General features: G+C 37.1%; 1 protein-coding gene across 1 annotated transcript in view; it reads left to right on the top strand.

The window, feature by feature from the left end:
• Positions 1-14,614, top strand: part of TANC2 (tetratricopeptide repeat, ankyrin repeat and coiled-coil containing 2) — a 228,796-nt gene that overhangs the window by 119,231 nt on the left and 94,951 nt on the right. The window contains exon 7 of the mRNA XM_006776730.2: positions 3,116-3,241. Within this exon, the coding sequence (XP_006776793.1) occupies positions 3,116-3,241 (126 nt within the window). The remainder of the gene's footprint in view (positions 1-3,115; positions 3,242-14,614) is intronic.

Here is a 14,614-nt window from a genome sequence, read left to right as displayed (position 1 = left end):
ATTAATGAAATAGACATTCTCATTCTTTTTATTAAAATATATCAAACCATTTTAATGTATTGGCACATAGTACCCTGGTAGGATCTTGCTTTAAAATTATATACTGTGCTGTTAATATTCCCATAATGGTAACTAAATCACTCATCCGGCCGTTAAGGTTTACTTTAAATTTTGTTATTTAATGTGCATAAAAGATTCTCATTGTAATTGATCTTCTTTTTATGTTACTCTTCTGTTTATCAGATTTAAAAGTATGTTATGAGGACTTTCTTTATTTTAAAAAAAATGGGGGCTTTATTCTTTTGTTTCTTCCTGTGGAAAATATTCGAAGTGCAGAGATGTATTAGTCTGAGACATGCCAGGCATCATTACTTTACGTTAGCAAGGCCTCAGTTTGATTATTGCTATTCAAAGCCATAAATAACGGGGTTGAAGAAAAGTGGCAAAGATGAATAAGAGATGGAAAATAAGCCTTTTAAGAGAGAATTAGATTTGTGTAGCTTTAAAAGGAGGGGGCGGGTGGTACAATGTAAATAACACTCACTGGATTGAGATGCTGGTTTCCAAGCCTGGTTCTACCAAAGTGACTCACTTTAGACAGGGCACTCTTACTGTCTCTTAATCTAAAATGAGGGGACTTGTTTAGATTGGAATCAACAGATTTTTTTACTAAAAGACCAGCGAGTATTTTAGGCTTTGCAAGCCAAGTGGCTTCTGCCACAACTACTCAATTCTGTTGTAAATGAATACTTAAACAGGCAAGGCTGTATATATTCCAATAACACTTGACTTACAAAGATAGGCAGCAAGCCAGATTTCATCCACTGGCCTTAATTTGCTGACCTCTAGACTGGATGACCTTTAAGATTTCTTTTACATCTGCATGCTGTGATAATTCTTTATTATAAACATCATAGACAGGGATTGCTGGTCATTTATTTTCTATGATATACCAGTTAGAGGCTAGCCAGGAGACAGAAACCACATAGGTATTTTAACAGAAAATTTGACATGAGAACAATTGTTAACTAGATTTTAAATCACTGAAAGGGTAATTTACTGAGGTATCATGGATTTAGCAACTGCAGGAAGCAGCTACCACCTCTGAGCCTGTGAAACAGGAAAAGAGGTTGAGATTGTTAAACCATGGAAGATTGGAGGAATGACCCCACAAAGTTAAAACTCATATCTCTGTGAACTGGCTCCTGCTCAACTGATGCTAATATTTCTGAGCTCCAAGGAAGGCTCTGTGCAGATGGAACCTCTGAGGGCTCCCTTTAATGGATAAAGAGCCAAACAAAAGAAAGTAGACTTTGGGTAAAGCAGGAGGGATTATATTAAACATAAGAACTAATTCATAGATACAGTGGGAATGATGTAAGAGTCATTGTCCCCAGTGTTTTTCAATAAAAGATTAGATAGTTATCTACTCTAGATAGTTTTAATTTCAGAATGCTGAGAGCCAGATTATCTTTATTCCTCTGATACTCTCTTCCTCCCTCTGGTGATGAGTAATGTGGCATTTGACTTCCCTTTCTTGGTGTAAGTTCCCTAGACTAGTTTTCAAAGACCTTTATTTTTTTATAGAAACTGTATCATAACTTGGTAAGTCTTTTGTCTGAGTTTCCAACAGACCTAGGTAACCAAGACAATTACAGTAATTGAAGGATGAGGGGGAATATTTATCTCCTGCACTTGTTCTATTTTTTTCTCTTCTTCCTTCTCTCCTGTTTTCTCTGTTTTGTTTTGTTTTTTCTCTCTTAGCTCATAGAGCTCTGTGTAAATTTTTTTGTGCCACTGTTCATAATTCACCTTATGTTATCGTTGTTTGTGTCTTACTTTGATTGGGGATATAGACAATAATACTCCATTGGATCTCAGAAGCCAAGAAGTGATTTCACTTTGCTTCTTCTCACCCATTCAAAACAGTTATCAGAGGTAAACTGGCAACTAAGCCAAGGAGGGCACCAAGAACAGTGCCTGGCATATGGTAGGTTCTCAGTAAATAACTGCCGTTGAATGACTGAACCTACCCCTGGCACAGATCTTACATAGCAACAAATTGAATTAATGGTTTAATAAAAAATTTATAAGCTCTAAATAACTGTTTGAGAGTTTTTCCCCTTTTTGTTAAAAACTGTTCTGTCTCAGTGCTTTCTGGTTCTTGGTTTCTTCATTTTTTGGATCATTTTAAGTGGACCCAACAGCTCTCAATACTCGGCAATGTCAGTCCCATTTTCTTTCTCTTTTGTGGCTGCGTTAGGAGTTAAAGGATTTATACATGGAATGGGAGGGCCTTAATACTTGATTATCTTGAGATAGCAACAGAATGTTTTTGGAATTCATGGATATTGGCAGTTTTCTAAATACTATTTGGCAGTTCTCTATCCATTGTCTCAGGTTCCCACCTTTCTCTTACATAACACACACACACACACACACACACACACAAATTGGTTTCATATTTGATTCTTTTTTTAAAATATATTTTTATTGATATCAGAGAGGAAGGGTTAGGGAGATAGAGATAGAAACATCAATGATGAGAGAGAATCATTGATCGGCTGCCTCCTGCACACCCCCTCTGGGGATCAGGCCGCAACCCTAGTATGTGCCTTTGACTGGAATCGAACCCGGGACCCTCCCGTCCTCAGGCCAACACTCTATCCACTGAGCCAAACCAGCTAGGGACATATTTAATTATCATGCAAGAAAAGTGTGGAAAATAAAATGTCATGTTTTTCTTAAAACTCAATATAATTTGAAACAAGGTTTCTTGATTGATGATGTTTATATCTTATTCTGTAATGGGATTTGTGACCCCAAAAGAAACAAAAACTAATAATCTTTGTTATCAGGTACTAAGGTTTGCCAACTGCTTGCTAGTATTCTCTATAAGCTCAAGCAGTTGATAATGATGAAGGAGCTAAAGACAACTGTTGACATGTTTCCCTGGCCCATATTCTAGACACTGATGAGGATTTTGAATTCAGCAAACAGTTGGTAAATGTATCTGCTGGAGTAAGCTCTGATTCCAGCGTTCGGGAGATACAGACTAACTGAAAGTAAGTTTTTAAAACTTAAGTATTCTGACTAAACTCTTCTGTCTTGTCAGCCACAAGTTCTGCCCACTTGGAGGACCTTGCTTACCTGGATGAGCAGAGGCATACACCTTTGAGAACTTCTCTTCGAATGCCAAGACAGAGCATGGGTGGTGTTCGCACACAACAGGATTTAAGAGGTTAGAACCACAGGATTACTTTATCTGGGGATGCTTGTGGGAAAATGGAAATGGACAATAGGCAAAAAGTTTCTTTGTTTCCAATTTCTACACTTATTTAAAACTATCTTAAGAAGTGAACATATCACCATAAAAGAGAAATACAAAAACATTGCACAACGGAATTGTAATTACCTACATATAGAAGTGTTGGCATTGATTCCTTGAAATTCTGAAAGGGCTGGTAGTGATGGGGGAAATAATCTAATAATAATTTAAGAGCCTTGAATTTCCTAAGTGATTGTTGACCAGATTCAATCCTAGACATTTTCAGCATGAACTTGGTGCTGATAATGGCGTTTTGCTAGAGAATTTATTTCATGTTCATTCTAGTGGCCATTTCTAGTGACATGTAGTATTTTTAATTTCTTGGAGTTTTAAACAGGGCTTCTAGTCCTGTCCTGGCAACATCTAAACTTATCTGTTTCCCACTCAGGTACCTGTTTACACTCTCTGTGCATGCTTCTTGTTTCTATAATCAGGATCCTGATCTTTTTAAAGACTCATTTTGTTATAACCATGGGCTAGTTGAGAGATTGTTATTGGTATCTCTCTTGGTGCCTCTTGTTTGCTCAAAGTGATCTGAACTGTCTTTGATAGCCTTAACAGATGGTCTGCTTTCTCTAGTACCTAGTAGTAATCCATAGCTTTACTACATCAAGTATATTTTTAATGTTCTTTTGCAGATTATTTTCATCTTGCTTTTGTTCTCCTTCTTAACCCTTGTCCTGTGCCCCATTCTAAATCTGTATGTTGCCAAAATGCATAACTCACACCAAAAAAAGGATCATACATACCTGCTGTCCTTTCTGAAAGTCATTATACTGCCAGTTTTTCAATGATGAGTAGGCAACTGAAAGCATCAAATGATTGTATTGCAACAGTTATTGTACCTCCCATCAACAATAGTGAGTTGATGGCCTTAGTCATACTAGTAATCATAGTTTTATTTTTAATTTTATCCATCCTGCTTGCCATTTCTTTAGTTAGCCACATACTAGTTGCTTGGTATGTGCAATAGTGTATTTCTAGCCCAAAAAGTGGTATTGTGTCAAATAATACTTCAGTGCTGGTAAGTTGATTCTGTCCAAAGCCTGAATAAATTTAGTCAGAAAACTAAATGATTTGTTCCAAGGCCAGATGCATAGAAATACTAAAGAAGATTGGACACAAATATTGATCTACTAGAGGCCCAGTGCACGAAATTGTGTGCGGGTATGGTCCCTAGGTCTGGCCTGTGATCAGGGCCATCTTCCCCAGCTGCCGGCAACCGGGCCTGCCCCCCGCCACCACCCATCCTTGGTTCCCTGTTCACCGTCGGGAGATTGGAGCCTGCTGGCCCAGGGGAGGGACCGAGAGGTGATCAGTGCGCCTCATAGTGACTGGTCAAGTAGTCATTCTGGTTGTTCCGCCGTTCAGCCAATTTGCATATTGCTCTTTTATATATATAGATGTAGACCTTCAGGTTTGGTTAAAGTCTGCCACATTGGCATCACCATGTATCTCACTTCTGTAAAACAAACTGACATTCTTGATTTTATTTTCTGCTTTGCTAGTCAATGAATAATGAATTTTATACTACACTAGAGGCTCAATGCATGAAATTCATGCATGGAGGTGGGGGTGTCCCTCAGCCCAACCTGTACCTTCTCACAATCTGGGACCCCTCGGAGGATGTCCAATTGCCAGTTTAGGCCCAATCCCTGCATTAGGCCTAAACTGGCAGTCAGACATCCCTCTTGCAATCTGGGACTGCTGCCTCCTAACCGCTCACCTGCCTGCCTGATTGCCCCTAACTGCTCGCCTGCCTGCCTGATCACCCCTAACCACTCGCCTGCCTGCCTGATACCCCTATCTGCTCATCTGCCTGCCTGATCACCCTTAACCGCCTCTGACTCGGCCCCCGCCATTGTGGCTTCATCCAGAAGGACTTCCAGAAGGTTGTTTGGCTGTCCAGTCTAATTAGCATGTTACACTTTTATTATTATAGATAGAAAACAAAATTAACTGACAGGTTTTAACTGTGTGCTTTTGTGAACTCTTCATACTGGGTTCTAGTGATACTTGATGGGACATTTCTGCTTCTAGTATCTAAAGATTTGTAAGAGCTCTGACAAATGCATTTTACTGAGCTTGATGTTTACACACAGATATCAGTTGTATCTAAAATACAACAAAAAATCTTTATCATTGCATTGAGCTTCAGCCGGAACATTCAGTAAAACCAAAGTACATACAAAGATTTTTTTTTCAAAGCATGCCTAAGTCTTTAGGAATCTCTGCTTAAAACATCCCTTAACAAAACTAATTTTATACTCTTACAAATGGTATCTCAACTTATTTTACATTAACACTTAGAGATGGAATTTGTTCACTGATAATGGTACTATAATATTAGAATTTCAGTTCCTTAAAGTTGTCTTTTCTTTCAAAAGGTTTCCTTTTTGCAGTCTAAATGGTTAGTACATGCCATCCAGATGAATGCATTAATCCATAAGTTACTGGATGTTTACTAAGCAGTATTTTGCCTTCTAAAATAAGCATACTTTAATTTTGAACTTTGAGGCCCTGGACAAAATTGTTCCTCAAAGAGTAACATGTTATCTTGATTACTATTTACAAATGTACTCTATAGCTTATGAAATGACTTAAAACGCATTAACAAGAAAGAAAAGCAAACTTGGACACATTTTCCTCATGTTTCCATAGACCTGCTTGGCAAACTTTTATAATTTTTATCATTATATCCAAAACATTGCACTTTATTGTAAAAATGAGTCATATTGCTTTCCTAGCATAATTTTTTAAAAACATGTTACATTATTCTTTCTAATTTTGTTTAAAGGGACATGCAAATTGCAGTCATTGTTCAGTTTTATATATTTTTCTTCTTCTGGTTATGGTTGGAGTAAAACAACTTTACCCAGAAAAAAATAGTAAAGTGATTAAAAACCTCTTTTTAGTATAAATTAAGATGTATCTTTCTACATTGAGGTATATCTTTCTCTATTTTGAAATATTACTCAAACAAATCATGATACAGTTTTTAAACCAGAGTTCTGGTTTAAATGACCCTGGATCCTCACAGAAGGTAGTTAATGGTCACATACACTGTAGTGTATCCAGTAGGTACTAAATTTACTGATTCCAAGTATAGAGATTATCTGAAATAATATTCCTTGAATATATATCTAAAGAGGTGGCAAGGGTTTATTTGGTGCTTCATACAGGCAGTCTTGCACTATTCTGTTTAGAGCAGTGATTCTCAAACTGTTTTGGTTCCAGGACCCTTCTACACACTTTAGGAAGTATTGAGAACCATAAAACGCCTGTATGTATGAGTTATGTCTATTGATATTTACCGTATTAGAAATTAAAACAGAATTTTTGAAAATAGCTGTCTTTTAAAAAAAAACAATAGTAAACCCATTGTGTGTTAACATCAGGTAAGCTATGGAAAATTTCACCATACACTATCAGAGAATGAGAATGGAAAAAGACAAAGGATGTCTTAGCATTATGCACATGGTTTTGACTTTTTGAATCCCCTGAAAGTATCTTGAGAATACTCAGTGGTCCCCAGATCACATTTCAAGAACCATTGATGCAGAGGATGTCATTGTAATTGAAGATAAGCGTTATGCTTTAGGGACCAGACAGTCTGTTTACAGAATGCAGAAAAGTGCAATTTGCAAATTGGTTAGAAGTTGATCAGGAATGTGGTTTAAGAGTACAGGCATTGTTCATTTAATAATAACCTTAATAATCACTGCAATTGTTTGATCATAATGGTAGTCTTTTGACTGCTGAAACAGAAATTTCTGGGGTAACATCTGAGCTAGAATTTGGGTGTTCACGTGAGGTATTAACATTTACTTCATTAGTAAAATTTCTATACTTCTTAAGATAGCTGTTTTGAACAGTTGTTCTACCAAAATTGATGTTTCTAGAGACCTGGCCCGACAAAGGAGACAAGGTCACATAAGTGCACTATCCTGGATCCTATTGCAACAAGATATGAGATTCCTAGCTGTCAATCACCGAAGGGCTTGAGCTTTAATGATAGTTACGGAAGATAGTGCGAGTATACAACTGGCTAAACTTCTGCAAGTGCCTTTTCTAGTCTCAGAGCCTAATGTCCTTGACAGATATTAATTTGAAACCTTATTAAATTTTAACTTCCGTTTTTAAAATTGGGGATCCATTTTTAAAATGTAATCATCATTGTGTTAATGTGGAGTTATGCTAGAAATTATCCACCTGAAACCTCTCACTGTTTCTGACCATCTTAATGGCATCTCTATTCCACAGAGAAAGACAAACTAATTTTGCTGCCTAGTAAAAGGAGGGGAGAGGTTGTTGGCTTTCATGGACAAATACTATTATAAAAACCTTATGATAGAATATGTAAAGGAAAGCAGGGAGAGTTAAAATACACAAAACAAAATATAGCATAATGACTTTGAATATGAACTACTTGCGGTAAATTAGCAACAAATTATTAATGATAAGTCTCTAACCTTCCTGATATTAAATCATAATCACTATTCTGCTTGAAGAGATTACACAATCCTAATTAAAACTTATTTCTCAAAATATGTTGCTTCCTTAGGACTTTTACTAAATCCCATTATATAAATGGCCATTCATAGGCACTGGGTTTAGTTAGGTGCTTTAATAGATTCTAGATTGGAGGGCATAATTGCAAATGGTATTCTGACTCATTGGCAGAATTTATGTGAAATTGACCCTGCCACAGTTAACTTGGCTTTATCTAAGCAAATAATTCAATTTTTATCTAATAAAATTAGTGCTTCACACCATTTTTTAGTCCCTTATTTTTCCAAAACAATGAATCCTTTATGAAGATGACTAAGATGCATGTCATGAAGCTAATACTCTTGCAATAGCCCACTGAGTCATACATCCTTCAGGTTGCTTAGTCATCTTGATCATTGCCTGACTGGCTCTCACATTTACAAGAGAATATTTCCATCAGTGTTTTCTGTCTCATTGTTCATTGTTGTTTTTTTTTACAAGATTAAATTTCTTTCTTTTTAGGTAAATTCAAAATCCAGAGATAAGGTTGCTTGCACATAATTACCTATATATAAATATTAGATGGATAGATTGTAAGCTTTACTGGTATGTGGACTCTTTTGCAGAGCACTCTAAAATTTGAAAATATGGTACTCAAACTAGATGCCTTTGAATGTCTTCTAGAAACTAATTTATACTTTTTGGAGTAGTTTGGCTATGATTTTTTTTTAAGCTGATCACTACTTGTTAAAGTAGCTCCAGATTTGGTTTGTATATAAGCCAGTCTTATTTGCTTCTGTAAGAATAAATCACTGAAAATATTTTAAATGACTTAAGTGCAATAAAGAAAAATAAGTAACCATTAAGCCATTTTGATGCTTTGATCTAAATTAGATTTAAAGAATCCATTTCCCAGTTAATCTTTCTATCATTATTTTCTCCAGAAGTAACTAAATCTTATTAAAGTGCCGTAATATTACTAAATTTACTTAGGTAACATTTTGCAAAACACTTTTTGTTTCAGTAAGATGATCTAAGCTTTCCAATTTTATAGTATATAAAAACACTTTTTTTAATGGGATCACTTCCCCAGATACTAGTAAAATACAGAACTTCAGAATTTCCTTTCTAGGACCATAGCTAGTTCATCACTTAAAAACTTTTAATCTTAAATTTTAAGTAATTAATGAGTTTTGATGCCCCAATAAAAATAAATCTTATGTCTCACCTTCAAGACCAATAATGTAATAGCACAAAATTATGTTGACATAGTTATATAATTATTAAATGTTTCACATTTTAAAAGCTTTACTGTTTTTATATTTCCCCCGTATTTTGTGGTATTAAATGTGAGGAAATGTAAAAAATGGCAATATTTGGGAAAATTTAATTTTCCCTATTTCTTTTACTGTTTTTCAAATATTTTAGTTCCCTTCTTGAAAATTCCGTTCAGCAATGACTCCACATTGTTCTAAAAAAAATGTCCTAGAAAACCACTGTCAAAAACTGAAATTCAATATGCAAGTTATTCAAAGACTGAAAGTATTATTTTCCAGAGTAAAATAAGCCCCACATTAATAGAATACAGTGGACTTCTTAAAACACTAAGACAAATGTTGAGGATGAGAGACTTTAAACATATATAAAAGTGATAACTTACATTTTTTGGAGTGCTTGTTCTTTATAGACATAGTGCTAAGAGCTTTAACCATGTTCTTATTTAATCCTCACAACTCTTTGATGTAAGTAGTAGTAATAAGAGAACTGAGGCTTAGGGAGGTTAATAACTTGCTTAAGGTTACATGTCTAGCAATTGGCAGTGCCCAAATTCATTTATTTGACAAACACCCGAGCCTGTGCTCATAAACACTATGTCATAGACAATCTATAATAATAAAAGCGTAATATGCTAATTAGACAGGACAGCCAAACGACCTTCCAGACGTCATTCTGGATGTCCTTCCAAACAAAGCCGCAGCAGCGGGGGCCAAGGCAGAGGCAGTTAGTGGCAATCAGGCAGTCGGCAAGCAGTTAGGGGCGATCAGGCAGGCAGGCAGGCAGGCAAGTGGTTAGGAGTCAGTGGTCCCGGATTGTAAGAGGCATGTCCAACTGCCGGTTTAGGCCCTATCCTGGCAGTCAGACATCCCCCAACGGGTCCCAGATTGCAAGAGGCGGCAGGCTGGGCTGAGGGACCCCTCGTCCCCCTTGCACGAATTTTGTGCACCAGGCCTCTAGTCTATAATAATAAAAGTGTGCCCTGACCGGTTTGGCTCAGTGGATAGAGCGTCGGCCTGTGGACTGAAGGGTTCCGGGTTCAATTCTGGTCAAGGGCATGTACCTTGGTTGCATGCACCTCCAGTGGGAGGTGTGCAGAAGGCAGCTGAATCGATGTTTCTCTCTCATCGATGTTTCTAACTCTCTATTTCTCTCCTTCTCCCTCTCTGTAAAAAAATCAATAGAGTATATTTTTTAAAAAATAATAATAATAAAAGCATAATACGCTAATAAAACCAGACGTCCTTCCTTCTGGACAAAGCCACAGCAGGTGGGGGCTGAGGCAGAGGCGGCAGAAACCCCCTGGCCGCGGCAGCAGTGGGTGGGGGCTGCAGCAGAGGCCCTTGCACAAATTTCATGCATCGGGCCTCTAGTATAATACAAAAAGGGATAGGAAACAGAGTTGCATATAAACACTGATTCCAAGATGGCTGCCTTTCATCAGGGGCTATGATCAGAGAGGCCACCACAGTAATTCATTAGCCCAAAACAACTCCTACTTTCTTATTTCTATTAATAGTACCCCAATTTTCTTCTCATTCAGACTTTAAGTCCTGGATTCAGCTTTGAATCACCATCTTCATTATCTCCTATATCTAGGCCAATGATGGCAACCTATGACACGCATGTCAGAGGGGACACGCAAACTCATTTTTTTGGTTGATTTTTCTTTGTTAAATGGCATTTAAATATATAAAATAAATATCAAAAATATAAGCCTTTGTTTTACTGTGGTTGCAAATATCAAAAAATTTCTATATGTGACACAGCACCAGAGTTAAGGTAGGGTTTTTCAAAATGCTGACATGCCGAGCTCAAAAGGTTTGCCATCAACTGGACTAGGCTTTTATGTTGCCTGATTTTCTCACATTCTTCCCTATTATCCATTCTTTTTGTTTGTTTAATGTTTTTATTGGTTTTTAGAGGAAGGGAGAGGGATGGAGAGATAGAAACATCAATGAGAGAGGAACATCATTGATTGGCTGCCTCTTGCATGCCCCTTACTGGGGATCAAGCCTGCAACCGGGCATGTGCCCTGACCTGAAATCAAACTAGTGACCTCTTGATTCATGGGTCAATGCTCAACTGCCGAGCCACACCAGCCAGGTCCTATTATCCATCCTTAATACAGCTAATTAACTTGTCTCCCTACTCTGATCTTTCTATATTTTAATCAAACTAATGCCTGGCTGCCAAATTAATCTTTCTGAAATGCAGCTCAGATAATGTCATTTCTCTGTCTTATAGTTATCATTGCTGTCATCCTTGTCTAGTACAGAACCTAGAAAAATAAAAATGTAGTTTTGGAAAAGACAGGTTATGGCTTGTTATTAGCTTTATTTTTTAACATATTTATATTGATTTCAGAGAGGGAGAGAGAAATAAAAATATCAAGGATGAGAGAAAACCATTGATCAGCTGCCTCCTGCATGCCCCCTACTTGGGATCGAGCCTGCAACCTAGGCATGTGCCCTTGACTGGAATCGAACTTGGGACCCCTAGGTTTAATGATTCATTAGGAGAACTCACAGTACTCAACATATAGTCATTTCCATAGCTATGCCTTATTACAGTGAAAGTATACAAAACTAAATCAGCAAAGGGAAAAGGCACATGGGGCATAGTCCAGAGGAAACCAGACACAGCCTCCAAGTATCCTCTCCCAATGAAGTCACATGGTATGCACTTAATTCCTTTAGCAATGACTGTGATAATACATGTGAAAGGTTGTCTCTCAGGAAAGCTCATTAGGGATTCAGTGCCCAAGATTTTTGCTGGGGTCTGGTCTATAGACCGTCTTGCCTAAAACATACCAAAATTCCAGATTCCCAGAAAAAATGCAGATGTTCAGTACAAACTATATTGTTTGTACAAACAATTTAGGCATAGCAATTTACTCTTATTAGTTCTGGGCAATGGTAGGAATCTTCTTGAAATTCACACTCTGAGATTTCAGGTAAGAGCCAGCCTCACAAACAGGCTCTCTAATGGTAGCAGCCTAAAACCAGTTATGTGAATTGTTTCCTGCACAATAATCTATTTTTATTTCTCTCCTCCCAGCCTTTATGTTATTGTTGTAAGACATTTTACTTATATGTTATATAAGTTCCACCATATAAAAGACAGTTATCTATTTAAGAGTTTTTAAAAATAAGGAAAAATATTATATATTAACCCATTTAGTCACCATTTCTGATGCAGTTCATTTCTCATGCAGTTCATTTCTCTGTGTTAATCCATGTTTCTATCTGGTATAATTTTTCTTGTACCTGACAGACTTCTTTTAACATAACTTGTATTGTGGATCTACTGGTGATAAAGACTTTGTCAGACATATAAAAGTTGAAAAAATTCATCACTATTTTTTTTAATATGTTTTTATTTCAGAGAGGAAGGGAGAGGGAGAGCGATAGAAACATCAGTGATGAGAATCATTGATTGGCTGTTTCCTGCACACCCCCACTGGGGATTGAGCCCACAACCCAGGCATGTGGCCCCTGACAGGAATCAAACCTGGAACCCTTCAGTCCAGGCCGATGCTCTAGCCACTGAGCCAAACTGGCTTGGGCCATCACTATTTTTGAAAGACATTTTCACTGAGTATAGAATTCTAGGTTGACAGGTTTATCTTTTTATAATTTAAAGTTGCAGATCTGCTTTCTCATTTGCATTGTTTCTTAGAAATCTGCTGTCATTATTTTTGTTCCTCTGTACTTAACGTGTTTTTTTATTCTCTGGGTGCTTTTAAGATCTTCTCTTCATCATTTGTTTTGAACAACTTACCAGGTAATTATAATGTGCCTTGGTGTCATTTTATTCATATATCTTGCACTTGAGGCTCATTGAGCTTTTTGGATCAGTGAGTTTATAGTTTTCATCAAATTTGGAAATGTCGTAGCCATCCATTATTTCTTTAAATATATTTTTCGTTTCCCCTTCCTTACCCCTTAAGTAACTTCAATTACCCCCATATTTGGCCACTTGGAATTGTCTCAGTCACTGATGCTCTTTTTATTTCAGAGGATTCTTTTTTCTCTGTGTGTTTAATTTGGGATAGTTTTTACATCTATCTCTTCAAGGTCACTCATTTTCTGTAATGTCACTATTCTTATCTAGTGTGTTTTTCATTTTTTTTGTTGTATCTTTTTTCTCTAGAAGTTAAGTTTGGATCTTTTTTATCTCGCGTGTCCCTACTTTTGAACCTGTAGAATATTGTCACTGTTTTAATACCTTTCTCTGCAAATTCTAATATCTCTGTCAATTCTGGGTCAGTTTCAATTGATTGATCTTTCTGCTAATTATGGTTGATATTTTCCTGCTTTTTTGCATGTCCAGTAATCTTTGTTTGGATGCCTGACATTGTGAATTCAAACTCATTGGGTGTTGGATGTTTTTGTATTTCTATAAATACTCTTTAATTTCTGTCTGGAATATTAAGTTATTTGGAAACAGTATGATTACTTTTGGGTCTTACATTTAAGATTTGTTGAATAGAACTGGAACAATATTTATTACAGGTCTCATTAGTCTGTACTAGAGGCCCAGTGCATGAAATTCGTGCACAGGTAGGGTCCCTTAGCCTGGCCAGTGATCAGGGCCAATTGAGGCCTTCCTTCCCCTGGTTGCCAGCCACCACCCAGGGCCTTCCTTCGTTCTGTGCCGTCCCCTAGTGGTCAGCTTACATCATAGCAAGCGGTCAAACTCCCAGGCAGCTGAACTCCCGAGGGGACAATTTACATATTAGCCTTTTATTATATAGGATTACTGAGACAAGACCTTTCTGGATATCCTACCCACTGTCCTGTATATTGTGAATTTTTTCATTCTTACAGTAGGAACAGGCACTGTTTTTGGCCCTATGTAAGCAGTTCCTGGCCCTATGTAAGCCCTATGTGAGCACTCTTCTCTCTAATCCTCTTGGATAGGTCTTTACCTTGTCTTGGTGGTTTTTTTATACATCAGTACTCTGTTGATTACTCAAGGGTTATGCTCCACAAATCTTCAGAATTATTTCTGTGCAGATCTCTCCTTCCCAGTACTCTGTCCTCTTAACAGTTGCTACATTGGTCTGCCTGAGTTCTCAGCTTCATCTCCTTGACTAGGGGAGTCAGCCAGAATCTACCTAGGTCTCCCTCCCCCTGTCATGGCCTGGAAATTTTCTCAAGGCTATAAATGGCATATGGTTTGTCTTATTTGTTTTTCTTTTCTCAGAGGAGACTATTTTTCATTGCCTATGTCTAGTGTCTTAAAAACCTTTATTTTATATATTTTGTCTAGAGGTGTACTTGTTTGTTTGGGGGTTGTTTTAAGTGGGAGGGTAAATCTGGTCCTTGTTATTCCATCTTGGCCAGAAGTGAAAATTCATGTCAAATTTTTAAAAAGAAAATTAATAGATCGGGTGGACCAGAGCATAAATCCATCTCTCATTAGAAAACGACTTTCTTGGTAGTTAAATTGTGTTCTCAGTGAGCTAAAATACCTACTGTACTATAATAATGAAGAAGTAAATGCACAACAGAA

Source organism: Myotis davidii, unplaced genomic scaffold (genome assembly GCF_000327345.1).
Source record: "Myotis davidii unplaced genomic scaffold, ASM32734v1 scaffold69, whole genome shotgun sequence".
NCBI lineage: Eukaryota > Metazoa > Chordata > Mammalia > Chiroptera > Vespertilionidae > Myotis > Myotis davidii.
This window is presented reverse-complemented; position numbering and strand designations above follow the sequence as displayed.